A 16,001-nucleotide genomic window follows, 5' to 3' on the forward strand; every position below is an offset into this window, starting at 1 on the left:
GATGCGTCCAGTCGAGGATAGTCCACCTCGTCACCCTGAAAAGCTCTTGACAGCTCCAGACAAGTTTTAGGATGGTTGTCCTGCTGACTGATGAAATATTGTCCAATGAGTTTTGATGCATTCGACTGAATCTGAACACACACACTGCTCCTGTACCTCTGCGTTCACCCTGTTGCTTCTGTCAGCAGTGAAATCATCAATAAATGCCAGTTTGCCAGCTCCAGTTGCAGCCTTACATGCCCAAGCCATAACAGAGGTATGGACACTATGTATTGAGAGGGTTGCATCTCCCACACTTCCCATATTGATTTAAAACCAAAACGAAAGTTGAGACTCGTCTGTCGTATGTATTAATCTGACTTGTTTCTTCACGCTGAAAGTCATCCGATGACTGAAGACCCCAGGCCCAGAACACACTGTAAGGGTTAATTATCCCACCTGGCCTGGGACATCACCTTCAGATCTCCTAGGATCTCCTAGCGCTGGTTGCCGCGGCAACACAGACATCGATAAGTGACTGAAACCAGATAGATGAATGGATGAATGTAGAATTAGATTAAGGACCCATCGCTTTCACACAGAAATATGATGTTCACTGAAGATTTTTCAAACTGGACGCAGAGATTTTTCTTCCAAATTTCTTTTTTTAACTCGGGCTAGTGGAGGAATTTAAAGAATATACACAAGTCACTGATACAGTTTACAATTGCGTGTAATGGACAGAAATATAAAAGCAATGCTTATAACTTCAATAATTCTGTAATAATGTAATAACACTAGTGTTTTGCTGTAGTTTTGTTTTGCTTGTTTTTAGTTTAGAAACGCCTCTCACCTGCTCGTTGCTCTTTCTGACACCTTCAGCAGCTGATAAGGTGAAAGCCACGGAGGCGGTTGTTTGTGTTGTGGCATGAGACACTGAAAACGCTGCTTACCGGCTCTTTCAAGTTCAGCTCTCATTATAAGCATTCATCACAGGACTTTACAGAGAACAAGCTACGCTAAATCTAACTAATCAACAGTCATTAATCGCAGTGATTCGATACAGTATACAAAACAAGTGAAGCAAAGACACAGGAAAAAAGAAGCCATCACAAACATTCTTAACTTTAAAGCTTTTTAATACCTTTCAGTGCCGTTTGAAGCCACAAATCACAACTCCAGCTGTTTATTTTAGCATAAACACTCTGCGGCACACACACAGACTGAGGACACACAGTGGAAAAGGCAACAAAGCTGCTGTTTTGAGTGGAGTCCTGTGTTGCCGTGGATGGGATTGGGGATGGTGTGTTAGTCACCTCAAGGGTGGCACCTCTGTGTTGCACCTCCATGTATCACCATATGAAATAAGCAGGAAAGCTGAGCTGTGGTACAGCGTGAAGGAGAACGCCTACACATCCACACACACTCACTCTCACACACACACACACACACAAACACACAGACACACACAGGCACAGACACAGGCTTAGACACACATCCTCATGGCCTCTAGCAAAACCCAAACCCGTGACCCTATTCTGTGTCAATGTAGGATTGGCCTCGTGCCGAAAGCAGATGAAAGATCCCAAATTACCGAACCGGGCTTAACTCGACTCCTCATACCGTGTACCTCGGTAAGCAGATGCAAAATATTCACCTCACCAGAGAGAGAGAAGGGAGAGACTGCGAGAGGGAGAAAAGATGAGCGTTACCAATTGCATGCTAGGAAAACAAATTCAAAATGAAGGAGGTGGTGGAGGGGGGAGACACATGAATATTGAAATAATCAAAGCAGATGCTGTTTGCTGCTTTTTCCGCTTCTTGTTTTTGGAACACTCTCCACATTTATCACACTCCTTCACCTAGTTTATTCTCTCTGTCTCCTTCAAACCCCCCCCCCCCCCCCCCATCACCATCACCACCACCGCCACCACCGCCACGTCCTCCTCTCCTCCTTCTCCTTCTCCTTCCTTCCTTCCTTCCTCCACGCTTCAAGAACATTAAAGTCTCTTCGTGGGGCTGCGGCATCGCGCTCTAATGAAAGCGTTTGTTGTCATTTTTCAGATGCGCGGTGTGAAATTAAGCGAGCAGTTTATATAAGAGCCGTGGCAGGAATCAAACGCCGGGCACACATCGGGAGACGCCAGCTACTTCAATCACTTCAAGCTCATATATATGTTCCTTTTGTTCAGTTCGCTATCTGCCGCACTAAGCCAATTTTCTAGCCAGTCTCTCGGCATTTAAAAAAGTCTGATTTCTTTCCCTATGTGGTCTTAATTCATAGCCCCCCACCCCCCCACCCCCCCTCTCCTCCTCATGCTGATAAATGGAGCCACAGCATGCAGGGGGGTGGAGGGTGGGAATGAGAGGAAAACACATACATAGTTTGTTTTTATGCAACCAGTTAACATTTTTAATGATCCTTCCTTCATGCTTCCCTCTTTAAACCCCCCCAACAAACACACACACACACACACACACACACACACACACACACCCTCACACACAAACAAACCATTTGCTGAAATTTAATAATCTAAATGAAATGGCAAAAAAACAGATTTATTTATTTATTTATTTGTATTTTAAGTCACTGTAGCTTTTTTTGGGGGGTTGTTGTTTGTGTCCATGTTTGTGAACACACTTCTTTTGTTTGTGTTTTTTAAGGTCTATGACTATCCTGTTATCTGTCACCAAACAGTTTCTCTGCACTTGTGCGATTTCTTCTGTCTTTTAATTATTATTGACTTCAGCTCTGTGCTGTGCAGCGTTCGTCTGTAGCAAAACAACAAAAACCTAAACACATTGTCCATGAAAGACAACCTTGAATTAAATAATTAGCATAGAAAGAATATGTAATTGCATAGAAATTAAATATTTTATAATCTGCACTTCAACTGTAAGAACACTATGATTAAGAGTAAGAGTGTATTAGAGGTCACTTTACATGTAAAATGGGTAAATTTGTCTATAAAACATAAAAGGCTTCAGTCTTAATGTGCACTAAGGCATGTGCAGTAGAAGGCACATTTTCAGCAATGCACTGGAATCATAATTTGGACCATGAAAGAGTCGGGTATGGAATCCAAAGTGCAGAATTACCCCCAAGCTCCACTGCTTTGTAAAAATCACACAGGAAACACTGCTTCTGCAGTTTCGGGTCGAGTGAAAAAATATTCCCTGCGTACTACAATTATGTTCAACGGTACCAGTTATGACAGTTTAGGTGTGCGGGATATTTTGGTTAGTAATCCTGCTGTGCCCCTGTATTTTCTCACATCAGTACCTCAACTCAACCCCTAATTCACATACCTAAAACTTCCCAGTCACAGTCCTCCCCAGCGCCGCCACCGCCACCCCGTCGAAACACCCCTCATCCCTTCATCCCTCGACTCTCCTTCGAGTCCCTCGGTCTCTCTCTACCCGTCTCTCCCTGTCTTTCTCTGCTCCGTGAGCTGGAAAATTGGCTTCAAAAGGCCACTGCTGTGAACAAGGGCCAGCCACACAGTTGGACCCATCCGCTTTATCTTTCACGCCACGGAGGGGAAAAAAAGGTGCTGGCGAGAGAGAGAGAGAGAGAGAGGAGAAGAATGGAGAAGAATAGTTTTGACCAGTCACTGAAACCAATAACCAGGAGAAAGCTACTTACTAGAGGCCTCTCTCTCTCTCTCTCTCTCTCTCTCTCTCTCTCTCTCTCTCTCTCTCTCTCTCTCTCTCTCTCTCTCTCTCTCTCTCTCTCTCTCTCTCTCTCTCCCCCTCCATGTCTCCACCCTCTTTCTCTCTCGCTCTCCTCTTCCTCTGCGCTCTGTCTCTTTACTCACTTCTGTTCCCACTCTTTCTCTTCATCTTTTGTGAATATTTGTCAGTCTGTATCCCTCTCTTTCTGTCTCTTTTTTTTTTTTTTTTGCACATCCTTTCACTCACTTGCTCACTCCCTCTTTTGACCTTATTCATCATTTTTCTATTTTATGCTTTCAGAACCAGGGAGCACATTGGTACATTCAACTACCTCAATATACTCTGGAGTGTTCACAGCCAAACCAAGCTTTTACTTGAATATATTATGAATTAATATGATGATTTTATTTTAAAATCACAAATACATACTGATTTCAGAATCTCTTTCTGTAAACTTCTTTTAAAATCTGTCTGTTTTAAATTAATGAATTACTGGTTTAAACATGAGTGCAAATTGTTTCTTTAAAAAAAATGTATAATATATAATGATATAATAATATAAGAGTTTGAAATATAATGAACAGCCTCAGCTAATACAGTGAGATCAGTGCTGAGAGAACTGTCCTCTCACAATCGTCATTTTTCTTTTGTGAATATTGATATTTACACCCGTATTTTTACTTAACATTTGCTGTCGGATCGGTCAGTGCAGAAATCTGAGCGTGCAGGTTAAAGGCAGGTCTCTCAGCTGCTGGTAGACTGTATCATAAATTATCTGATGTTCGTGTGTCTTCATACTTAACTACTTAACTGTTTGCAGTTTAAGAGTTTGTGGCTCTGAAAGATTCAAACCTCATAACCCTGGACATCTTGAGTGTTGTGCTCTAATCTCATAATAGGCTGTGTTGCCTTCAGGTGCCTTTTGCTTGCCTTTACTCAGTCCACATGAAATGGCCTTAAAGGTGACCCGGACTCAAAATGCAGCTGCGCAGGTTCTAATAAATATTGTGACTGTAAATGTGGGACTGAGTGCAGTTTTTGCGGCGTGTTTTCTGTGTTCTGCTGTAGCACGACAGAGATTTATAGACTGCATCCTTTTAAATACTAGACATTCAAAGTCCGGGTGCAGGGTCAAGTTTAGGTGAATATTGGCCTCTAAATATAAAGGCCTTTAAATCTAATGAAAATGAAGGCCTGGACAAATAAACTGTCTACTTTCAGAGATGTATTTACAATATAATGATGATATGATTAAGGAGTTTTTTAAAGATAAATAAAATATCATTCTAGCTCCGAATCCACTGTATAACATACTGTATCTACCATACTGAATATCACGAACTCCAAATCAATACATTGATGTTTGAGGCCCATTAGCTTCTGTATGAATAAATGCCTTTTATTGATTGTTGTGCTGGAGTGAAAATAACCCGGATATCATTAACTTCATCCAGTTTTTACAGTAAATACCCAGTTGTGTTGCGACTGATTCAGCAGTCACCTGAGCTACGGTTGTGGACGTTTGTTCAGTCTCCCGTATTTGATAAAATAAATACGAGACCAAGCACAAATTTGTTCTCAATTAAATCATTGACTGTTGCAGGTTCAACCAGGCCATGTAGTCTTTACTCTTTGCCTCTGAGCTTTAGCTGATATTCTTTCTCCTTCTCCTTTCCCCTGAGTGTCACCTATCAGGAGACACAGAGCTGAATCAGCTGCACCTCATCCTCAGTGCTGCCATGGTGGCATGCTGGCGCAGCGGGCAGCGGGCACTAGCAAGCCGGGCATGGGATGAAAAGCTGAGGAGGATGAGAGGTGGATGTGGGGTCAGGGTTTGTGGAATTGAAGCAGGTCTTGTGACTCATGTGACAGCATTCTGTGGACGGACTCCGTGGACCCTCGCTCGCCATGTGTTTGTGTGCGAGTTTATTTGATGGATGGATCACTTTGTCCCTGCAGAAATGTTGTGCTATCCGGAGAACCGCACCCTCCCAAGGATACCCCCACCTCTTACATGAATTGAGCCCCTCTTGCCTGCTGCCTCAAACAAACACACACACACACACACACACACAGCACCCACCCCCTGGGGAGCAGCAGGAGCTAGCTCTGGGGGATTATGGAGAGGAAAAAAAGCTTTCAGGAGGACAGTCTTCTGCTTCTCTCCTGCTGTAGACCATGGGCAGGCAAAAAACTCCCTTCCTCCCTCTAAGTCCCTTTTTGGCAATGCCTGCCAAAAACTGGGCCGGGCAGCTTTGCAAAAGGAAAGGAAGGCAGGCAGGCAGCCGATCCCTCTTTCTGTCTACATGGCGAAAAGAAATGGGCTCATTTAGCCAAAGCTGCCACGGTCAATGCAGGGCTCTGATAGAGGCTTTGGTAAGGTGAAATCCCTCCTAAAAAGCTCTGTTAGTGACTGTGGAACTGTTGGACTGCTGTTTAGTACAGCCTGTTGTCTCTTGTCATCCACCTACTGTTCCTGGTTCCTTGTGGGTGTTTTATCGACAGCGCCACCCGTGACACAGCCTATCTCCCTCAATGTCAACGCTGGCTTCCTTAGCATGTCTATTGTGCCGACTCCCACCGACTGGTTCTGGTCCAGGAGCGCATAATGTAAATTCTGTATCTGACCCTTGGTCAAATGATTCCAAGCTTTCTTCCTGTATCACCTTCTTTATATTGGGAAAGGCTTGTTTCCTGTCATTCACCACGTCTAGTGTTGAGCTCTTGGCTCCTCACACAGGTAAACAGAGGAGGTTGTTTATCACTGGGTGCTGGGTGCCAAGCCGTGGCATGCTCAGGGAGAAGCCGTTGTTGACCTTGAGTTAAAATGGAGCTGTTATCATTAGCTGTCTTGATTGACAGCCGGGTGTTGATGAGCAAAGTGGAAGGCTCTATTTCCATCTCCAGGGGGTTTGGAGCCTCTGCCATTGTATGACTCATTTCCCTGCCTCTGTTTTTCTCTCACGTGTTCTCTCTCTCTTCTTCCTTACCTTTCTTTTATTCTGAAACATCTTTAACTGACACAAGTCAGCTTCTTCCAATTCCTAAGCAGAAGAACATGTTGAAACGTCAACACAATTAAAGTTGTGTTTTTTATACAGCAGTTAGTGACACTTGCCTGCTGAAGGGATGCTGACTGAATCCTCCTTGTAACCACTCCAATATCAATATGGATTTTTTTCACTCCAGACCCAAAGGCAGATACAGACAAAAAAAAGAGCACATGGATATTCAAAACAACGATGCTCCAGTGTGCACCACTCTCTGAAACTGCTGTCTCTTCTTCTACCCAGGTCCTCAGCTCAGTCCAGACAGAGAGCAACCCCCTGGACTGCCGCTTCAGCCTGCTCCAGCCCTACCAGCTGCTCACAGTGGAGCTACCTGCTGGACCCCAGGGATCCCGAGAAGGGTGCTGGGCTGACACCTGTGTGTACGAATGTGCAAAAGGACGCCTGCACCGCCTTTCTGTCACCCACATCCCGCTGCCATCCGAGTCCATTTCCTGTTCACGTCACCCCTCTGAAACCACTCTCCTCCTGGGCTTAAGTGACTCCTCCTTGGTCCTGTATGACCAACGACGGGGGGTCTCTCACCTGGCCTCCTGCCCTGTGCCACCCAACCTCCTCGCCTGGCACCCTGCCGGGGCCGTGGTCATGGTCGGGGGAGGGCAGGGAGAGCTGATGTGCTTGGATGTGGGCTTGGCACCTGTGAACATGGCACTGTTAGCAGAGGAGGTAGCTTCAGCCGCCACACTAAGACTAGCTCAGCACCTGCGGTGCTCTGGAGGCCTGGAGCGACTGCAGTGGGGGACAGGCCTGGAAGGAGGCCCGGAGGGGACAGATATGCTGATGTTAGCCTTTCACGGGGGACCACTTGCAGCCTTGAGATTCAGACTAGGTAGGTAAAATGGTGATGGGAGTTGGAACAGTTGTGGAATAAGCTAGGGCTACAATTAATAGTTATGTCCTTTGTTGGTAATCTGTCTGTGACAAGTTCTCAAATCCGGGGGGGATGTTTTCAGATCACTGGTTTAGTCCGACCAACAATTCAAAACCTACAAATATTCAATTTACAACGACATAAACCAGAAAAAAAAGCAGAAAATCCTCATGTTTTAGAAGCTGGGAGCAAATGATAAACAACTTATATCAATTATTAAAATGGGATGTTGATTCATTTTGTGTTCACAGTGCTAAAGTGCTAGAAGTTGAATATCTCAGAAGGTTGAAGGAGGGCGAGAAGAGTCTACACCACTCAGCTCATAAAGAGGGAAATCTTTAACAGAAACAGTGAAACTGCATAAATTTACTAGTGTTGTCTCAGAGGGATCCAGTTATACTACTCAAATATGGAAAATGAACAGGTGCATCCAGGGCTGGGCTGCACTGCCCACCCCCACACCCGCAACCTTTTAACAGAACAGGCAGATATATATGAAATTGATGGATTTTCTTTATCAGGAAATATTTAGCCCGTTTAGTTTCTGTCCAGAGTAAACTTAAATTTCTTAAAATTCTACATTACATGCAGTGATTCTAAATATAAAATGATTCACAAACCTTCCTCTCCATCATAGTCATCCTCTCGTAATGACGGTGCCCTCCTCCCCTCCCCTGTTTTGGATCTGACACTGTATCTGAACCCCGCTGTGTAAATGCAGCTGCTGAACGGGTCGTCCTCGTACCTCTTCACTGCTGAGGGAAGTTAATTTGTTGGCGGGCGGGAAGGTTAGCAGGAGTCACGCTCTCAGAGGTCATTCAATAATCGCCCCAGGGCACGAGCCCCCCAGGTGCATTCTGGGATGCATTTTTCCGATAAATCGTTTACAGTGGCTGCGCAGTCCCTCGGGGCCCCCAGATAAAGTTTGCCAATCAAAAATTTTCCGAAGCAGCCACCTCACCTTCTAACACACACACATACCCAAACGTACACACAAACACACTCGTACAGTCTCACACACACTCACACTTTCAGCGTCTTTAATTGTGACTTTGGAAAGAAGATGTGACAGTGGCACGCAGCTCTCTGCTGAAGTTTGAAAGCAGGACTGTGGAGGTGGAGGGAGGAAGGTAGAAGATTGTGTGCATTTAAGTTTGTGTGTGTGTTCGTCTGCGTTTGCCTGTGTGCTCAGGGAAAGGGGAGGGTGTCTTCCAACAATAGCTTCCCCTCCTCTGATCGCCTGCCAAGGTTTTGATGAAGAAAGTCACTGCACGTCTTTTTTGCATGATAATTCTTCCCCCCACACACACGTGTGTATTCTTCTATTTCTGTGCTTCTATGCACACACACACACACACACACACACACACACACACACACACACACACACACGCACACACACACGCACACTCCAACTCATTTGTTTGTTTGCTTGCGCTCCTTCTCTGTATTGACTTGTTTCATAAGGCCCGCTACATGACAGAAGGAGTGAGTCAGGAGGCGGCGAGGAAGAAAGACTTGGCCGAGCTCCAGGTTCTCTTTTTTCCATAGGAGGCAGCCCTCCCTGGTGCTCCCCCTCCCACCTACACCCCCCCGCCTGCACCGAGTTATCTCATCTGGGCACACGTTGGCCGCGGCTGGGCCTGCACCGGAACAGGCTGCGGAGGGGCAGACCAGGAAATGTGCTGCACAACACAGGGAAATAGTCATTTTTGTAGAGGTGGGAATTTAGTGAAATATTATTGATGTTTTTAAAGGGCAATCACGTAACTCTGTGTACAACTAGTGTTGAAACAAAAAAGACAGAGAAAGAGAAACGAGAGAGAGAGCGAGAGAGACAGCGCCCAGGCTGAAACGTCTTTATTTGATATTTACTTTGGTTACTAAAGCAGAAAATCATTTGCTCAGCACCAGATATCAAGTAACATCAAGGTGGATTCCGCTTCTACTGCTCAAGCTGGTGCTTGCTAATTTGGAGACAGATCTCATTTGTTATTTGTCAAGTCCATACAAGCTGAGTTAAGTTTTAATATAAACTTTATTTTGTATCAACTGTCAATTATTGAGTGATTTGAAATTTTCATTTTTCAAAAGGATACCGATCGCACAAACTTAAAAGTAATTGTGATTTCCTGAATGATTGTCGAGTATAAAACCGTTTTAATGGCTAATTCTTTCATATTTCAGGAAACTGGTCATTATTAATTTGAATTGAACACCACTCATGTTGCTGGTGTGTGAAGACTGCTGTGTGTTCGGCTCATTGTTGTCTTGTGTTTTGTGTCCGACACAGTGATACCGAGCTGAGCTGGTCAAATAAGTTAGTGAAGACAGGTGTGGGAGAGAAGTGACTTGTCCTTGACAACACAGTGATTCATTGTCTCTGCTCAGCGTTGGCTTAGAGCAGACGTTAACGCCCAACTCAAGGAACCCTACACACACACACACACACACACACACACACACACACACACAATCACACATAAACATAGGCACACACAAGCCGCACTACGCCCAGATGATGTATTACCCATATTAACCCACTCTTTAGGGGATTTGGGGGCTTGCTAATTGCCAGCTTGTCATTTTAATTGCTAGGACACCCACACACACACACACACAAACAGACATACACATGCAACTTGTCAATTAATTAGACAAAAGTCAGTGGTGACTTTGCCTGCCTGCAGCCTGGTCTAAACTGACCTGAACCACTACCTATGCAACCAGCTATGTCCAAATTTTGTTTAGTGACTATATAAGCTCAACTAGTATTACCTGTAGCATGTATGTGGAAATGTCAACATTTTCTTCGGCACTTTCAAGATTCAAAATTTGAATTCACAGTGGCGTATAAGGCCAGTTTCAGTCCTCAACATACCTGGTGGCCTGTCTCTGTTCCTCTGTTGGAACATATCAATCTTTCCCAAAACAAGTTGGTAAGATCTTTCGACTGTTGTACTAAGCACCGCCATGATCAAGTCACAATAGAGCTTAATTACCCACCTGGCATTCAACACCTTCACTTCCCGTATGTGTTCCCTATAAAGTCACAAACACACGCACCTTTGCCCTTTAACACACAGAAGGAGACACCTCCACTGCCGGGAAGGGTACAAAACCTTGTCCTTCCATTATTCAGCAGAGTCCTAATCTGCTCACGCACACACCCATACACACACACACACACACACACACACACACACACACACACACACACACATACACACACACAAAAAACAAAAGCATAATCAATCACCTCTGGTCAAAAGTCATTAACAGTTGTAGTATTCCTCTCATCTTCTGTGGTCACAAAAAAAACAACAGACAGGTAAATTATTGCAACATAAGGGAACATAATGTATGCTCAGTATTTTTCAGATGTATTTAAATATATGGTGATGAGGAAAACCTTGTTTTTATTTTGTCTTTACACACAGACACACACACACTCACACTCACACAGATACAGACACGCCAGGGATTAAACAGACTTCCAGGCTAATTGATTGACAAGTCAATGCCAGTCTAGTGCTGCCTCAGAGTTTAGACCGATCCACTGGACACTTACTTAGCTTAAGTAAGTGCTCCAGGTTATTCTGCATGGTCACACACAGCAAGCACCATTGCACCTTGGAGTACTGAAGGGCTGGAAAATGAGATGAAGGAAAATACTGTATGAAATGTTGTTTCAGCTGCTGCATTTTTGCACATTTAAACACTTAATATAATAAATAAAAAATAAATAACATATACAAATTTGTATCAATATTTGAAATTTACTCCGTCTATACATATAAAGTAAAAAAAAAAAAAAAAAAAAAAATCTAATAAATCAAATAATATAATCTAATAAAATAACATATAATATAACACTATAATAAAAACGCACTCCAGATAATAGATGGTGGATTAATGGACAATGCCTAAAAGATTTCCAACATTTTTTGCTTTAAAGTTTGAAGTAAATTTTGATTCTGATTCACTCTTTTATATTGTTGATGGTAGACATGCGTAAGTTCTCTTGGGTCTACTGTGTATTGTTCTTGGCCCAGAAAAAGATCGATGTTTGAATTATTATTGGTAAGTATTAGTGACCACTTTCCCACAGCGAAAGACTTTTGAACCCTACTGTATTTATTGTGTTTATAGACAAACATCAGGTGATACTATACATTCAACTGTTAAGGAGATCAATGAGATCCTGGTGCATTTAACTCTTGATTTTGTTGTTTTTGTCATTATCATTATTTCATGTAACAATAGATTTGCACCAAACTGTGACTCTCTGTGACAGGGGCTCTGACTGGGGGCCAGATGGGTCCAGGGGAACTCCTGCAGCAGCGCCTACTTTGTGGCCAGGTCAGAGAGGCGCTGGGCATCCTGGAGGCCATGGACTGGAGCGTCACGGGAGACGAATGCTACCGAGGCCTGTGTTCTGTCACCAACCACCTGTTGAGGCTGGAGCTGAATGCAGAGAGAGAAGGTGGGTCTGTGGGTCAAACACTTCAGGTTGGAGACGTTTTAGTCCTGCAGATATCTCAGTAAATTTAGAGCTGAGTCAAACCTCAATAGTCAAATTCAAATAACATTTTTTGTCTTTTTTCCTACTGTCTGTGCTCACATATACAGTATTTTAGTCCAATAAAGCTGTTGTCATTTACATGTTTTTCCTCTTTCTGTTGTTAGACAACAGAACAAGTGAAATAGTGACTGAAATGTGGCCCATTAAAAAAAAAAAAGATACTTCCAAGTCGCGCAAGATTTGAGGTTGCGCCAAATCATTTTGAAAGAACAACAGCCAAACGGGAAACGCCAACACTTGACTGGTGCAACTTAAGTCATGTGGCATTCAGCTCACCAATGGTGTAACCTCGTCACTCAGTCACTCAGTCAGCAACAGACATTTGTGTTTATAGGGCTGGCCCCACCCCTGCGGTCTAGCCAAAAATGCTAATTATGTTAGCTAAGGCCTTCAAATTTCATGAGCCACATTAGCATCATGGTTTGTAGTTCTTGTGAGCTAGGCTGCTGACCTACTATGTATGTGTATATATATATATATTATATATATATATATATATATATATATATATATATAATGTATGTGTTCTATCATAACCATATGAATATTATTTTCATGTATTCATTTTATTGTGTGTGTTTCTGCTCTGTCTGTAGCCCAACTAGAAGCAGCTCTGGGTGTGTTTTATGCTCCACCTGCCCCTTTCTCTGATGCGGTGATACTGGAGTACAGGGAGCCAATCAGCAAGTACGCCCGACGCTTTTTTCACCACCTCCTCAGGTAACACACCAGCCATCCTGCATTCTGTTGCTGTGGTCCTAATTTGATGTACACAGGGAGAAATTTATCTTGCACGTGTCCTCAAGGGGGTCAAGGGTCAAGGTCAGCTGCTGGAACTGAAAACACCTAAATGTCAAAAGTGGATTTTAGCAGTATGCTCCTCCATCAGGCTACAGAACATATAAAATCAACAAATTAAAAATATAACACGTCTGATCAGTGATCTAAGGCTTCTCCTTGTTGTCATGTCACTCTCATACACACAGTTTTATTTGACTATTTTTACGGCATTACCAGAACATTTCAGTTTATCAACACAGGGTGTAGAATCAGAATGAGAAATAGTCTAAAAATGTTTTTTCAGAAGATGACATCCATTGAAGAGACAATTTAATACCACTCACAAATGCTATTTTAAAAATTCTAAAAAGGAAATTGCTTTTGAATTTCATTGCAAACACACACACACACTCACACACACACACACACACACACACACACTAATGCAGCTTTGAGTCATTCATAAGGCAAAGCACCATACATGCACCTGTTTAGACTGTTGTTTCATTTTCCCTTCTGCCATGAGAGCCTTTTGAAATGCCTGTTTGACTGAAATAGACCCTGTTGTTCCCACACACTGCTGCTTACTGCTCTCCATCCTGCAATTACCTCCAGTTCCCTCTCTCTCTTTCTCTTCCTCTTCTTCTGTAGCAGAGCTGGAGCGTTGTTTGGCATCCCTCCTTCTCTCCTCTCTTATCACCTACCTGCATTCTTTTTCTCTCCGTCAACATCAAATGAAGGAAGCACCCCCCCCTCCATACACAGACACACACACACACACACACACACACACACACACACACACCTCCTCTCTCTGCTCGTGTTTGTTTGTTTCATGTTGGCTCTAGACAGGGAAAGTTGAGGTGTTTTGTACTGGGAGATACAGCTCTCTCTCTCCAAGCTTTAATTCTGGATAATAGGAAGAGGCCTCGCTACACGCAGTTCAATTATTGACAGTTTTATATGTGTGTATGTGAGTGTGTGTGTGTGTGGTGTGGATTGGGGTGTGTGCATGCATACAGACTGAAGGTCTGTGTGTACTAGTGACCTATACATCTGTACATTTTTATTTAAAGTTTATATTTTCAGATTGATGATTGTGTAGCTTTTTTGTCAGCGTGTTGTCATGTTTCCTTTTTAACTGTCTCCATGTTCTATCTGCAGACACCAGCGCTTTGAGAAGGCCTTCCTCCTCGCTGTAGATCTGGAAGACAGAGATTTATTCATGGTGAGTGGAAAGCAAGCTGAAAGAATGTGATGCATACTTTGACAAAAGGCTTACTAACATTATACTAAAACACATCATGGTTTTTTTTAAGTCTGTCATTCAAGGAATTTGTAATCTTGTGAGGACAAATTACCAGATAATATGATGAAAGAATGGATGGAGAGTCTGTTAAAGCCAAACACTGGAAGAAGAGACGTAAACAAGACAATGATATAAATCTAGTATATGGGTGGACTGTTCTTTTCCCAGGGTGACCATGTGCCTTGTGCTTTCCTCATGTGGACACATGGGGGATGTGATCATACACAACAAAACAACAGGTGAAATACTATTTTAACATGCTAGAATTAAATCCCTCTTTCAGTACCATGGATAGCACCACTTGGCCTGGCATGCCAAAACACTTATTTATAAACTTAATAGAAAATAATCTCAAAATGCAACAGCACAACATGCTACCTAAAAATAAATAGGCTTTTGCCACAGGAGCACGAGCGCTGACAGTGAAAGTCCATTTCTGATTTAATGGTGTTTGCACTATAGACTCTTCCATAGTCTGACTGACCATCAGGAGCACCGGGAGACATCCCTGTGGGTCACCACATCCGTGAGCCAGTTAAAAATTTTAAAAAAATCGGAGCGGCCAGCAACCAGAAATGAGACTTGCTTAAACTTACTGCAGCACGTCAGCACAGCAACACAAGCCTGGTAAAGAAATAAAAGACTCAGGTGGCCAATCAAGGGTGTAACTTCACCACTCACTCACTCACTCACTCACTCACTCACTCACTCACTCTTGTCTTTCTATGGTTGAATGGACAAATTTTGCTGTTTAAGGGTTAAGTGTGTGTGTGTGTGTGTGTGTGTGTGTGTGTGTGTGTGTGTGTGTGTGTGTGTGTGTGTGTGTGTGTGTGTGTGTGTGTGTTGCATGTCAGAGAGCAGGTGTGATCTCAGTGTGGGCCCCTAACTTTTCACAGCCTCCATGGCCTCGCTCTAACTCGCTCTTTCTTCCACTCCACTCTGAAATGCTCTTCTGTGTGTTTGACCCCCTTTTTCATGGGGGCCCCCTTTTGCTCCATGCTTCACCAACACCCTAGACATTAATACAGACCCCCATACACACACACACACACACACACACACACACACACGCACACACACACACACACACACACACATTCACACTCCTTGCTTCCTCAATCACACTGATAGCACTGGTTCCAATTCCCTCCCCACTAAGTAGTGCTGCTGGGAAGCCGAATTGAAAAGGTGGAGTCGAGCCTGTGGACCTTGAAAGAGCGCAAGGGAAGGGGGGGGGGGGGTCAGAGAGGAGAGGAGGGGGTCGTGGTGGAGATGGAAAGCTATATGACAAATGCAAAACAAGAGAAAAGGTGAAAGAGAAAAGACAAGTCTTGCTTTGTCACTTTGGAAGTGTCGAGAAATGAGTAAGGACAGAAACGAGAGCTGGAATTGTATTAATCCCCCAGAGCTTCATGTACATTCATACATGTAAAGATACTTTGTCAAAATCCTTCATGTAAATAATTTATATGTCCAACAGTTAGTGGAGCTTTGTCATAAACATTTATTCACACGTGACTATGCACAAACTAAAGACTTTTGTTCATTCATTCATTCATTCATTCATTCAAGTTTTTATCACAAATATTCATATGAAGAGAATAAGATTTACATGTCAGGAACATTTAAATCCTTTCGATGTTTTGTGCCAAATTATTGACCATAGAGTAAGAAATGTTGCATGTGACACAATGAGAGATGATTTGTATAATTTTCAGTGGTGTGTGATGT

At 43.3% G+C, this 16,001-nt stretch overlaps 1 protein-coding gene across 5 annotated transcripts in view; it reads left to right on the plus strand.

Annotated features, from left to right (window-relative positions):
• wdpcp (WD repeat containing planar cell polarity effector) overlaps window positions 1–16,001 on the plus strand; it is a 78,094-nt gene that overhangs the window by 43,397 nt on the left and 18,696 nt on the right. For all 5 annotated transcript variants that reach the window (XM_056395392.1, XM_056395390.1, XM_056395391.1 and 2 more), the window contains 4 exons: window positions 6,951–7,554; window positions 11,894–12,082; window positions 12,778–12,901; window positions 14,126–14,189. In XM_056395392.1, coding sequence (XP_056251367.1) covers window positions 6,951–7,554; window positions 11,894–12,082; window positions 12,778–12,901; window positions 14,126–14,189 — 981 coding nt within the window. The remainder of the gene's footprint in view (window positions 1–6,950; window positions 7,555–11,893; window positions 12,083–12,777; window positions 12,902–14,125; window positions 14,190–16,001) is intronic.

The sequence above is a fragment of the Seriola aureovittata genome, chromosome 14 (assembly GCF_021018895.1).
Source record: "Seriola aureovittata isolate HTS-2021-v1 ecotype China chromosome 14, ASM2101889v1, whole genome shotgun sequence".
NCBI lineage: Eukaryota > Metazoa > Chordata > Actinopteri > Carangiformes > Carangidae > Seriola > Seriola aureovittata.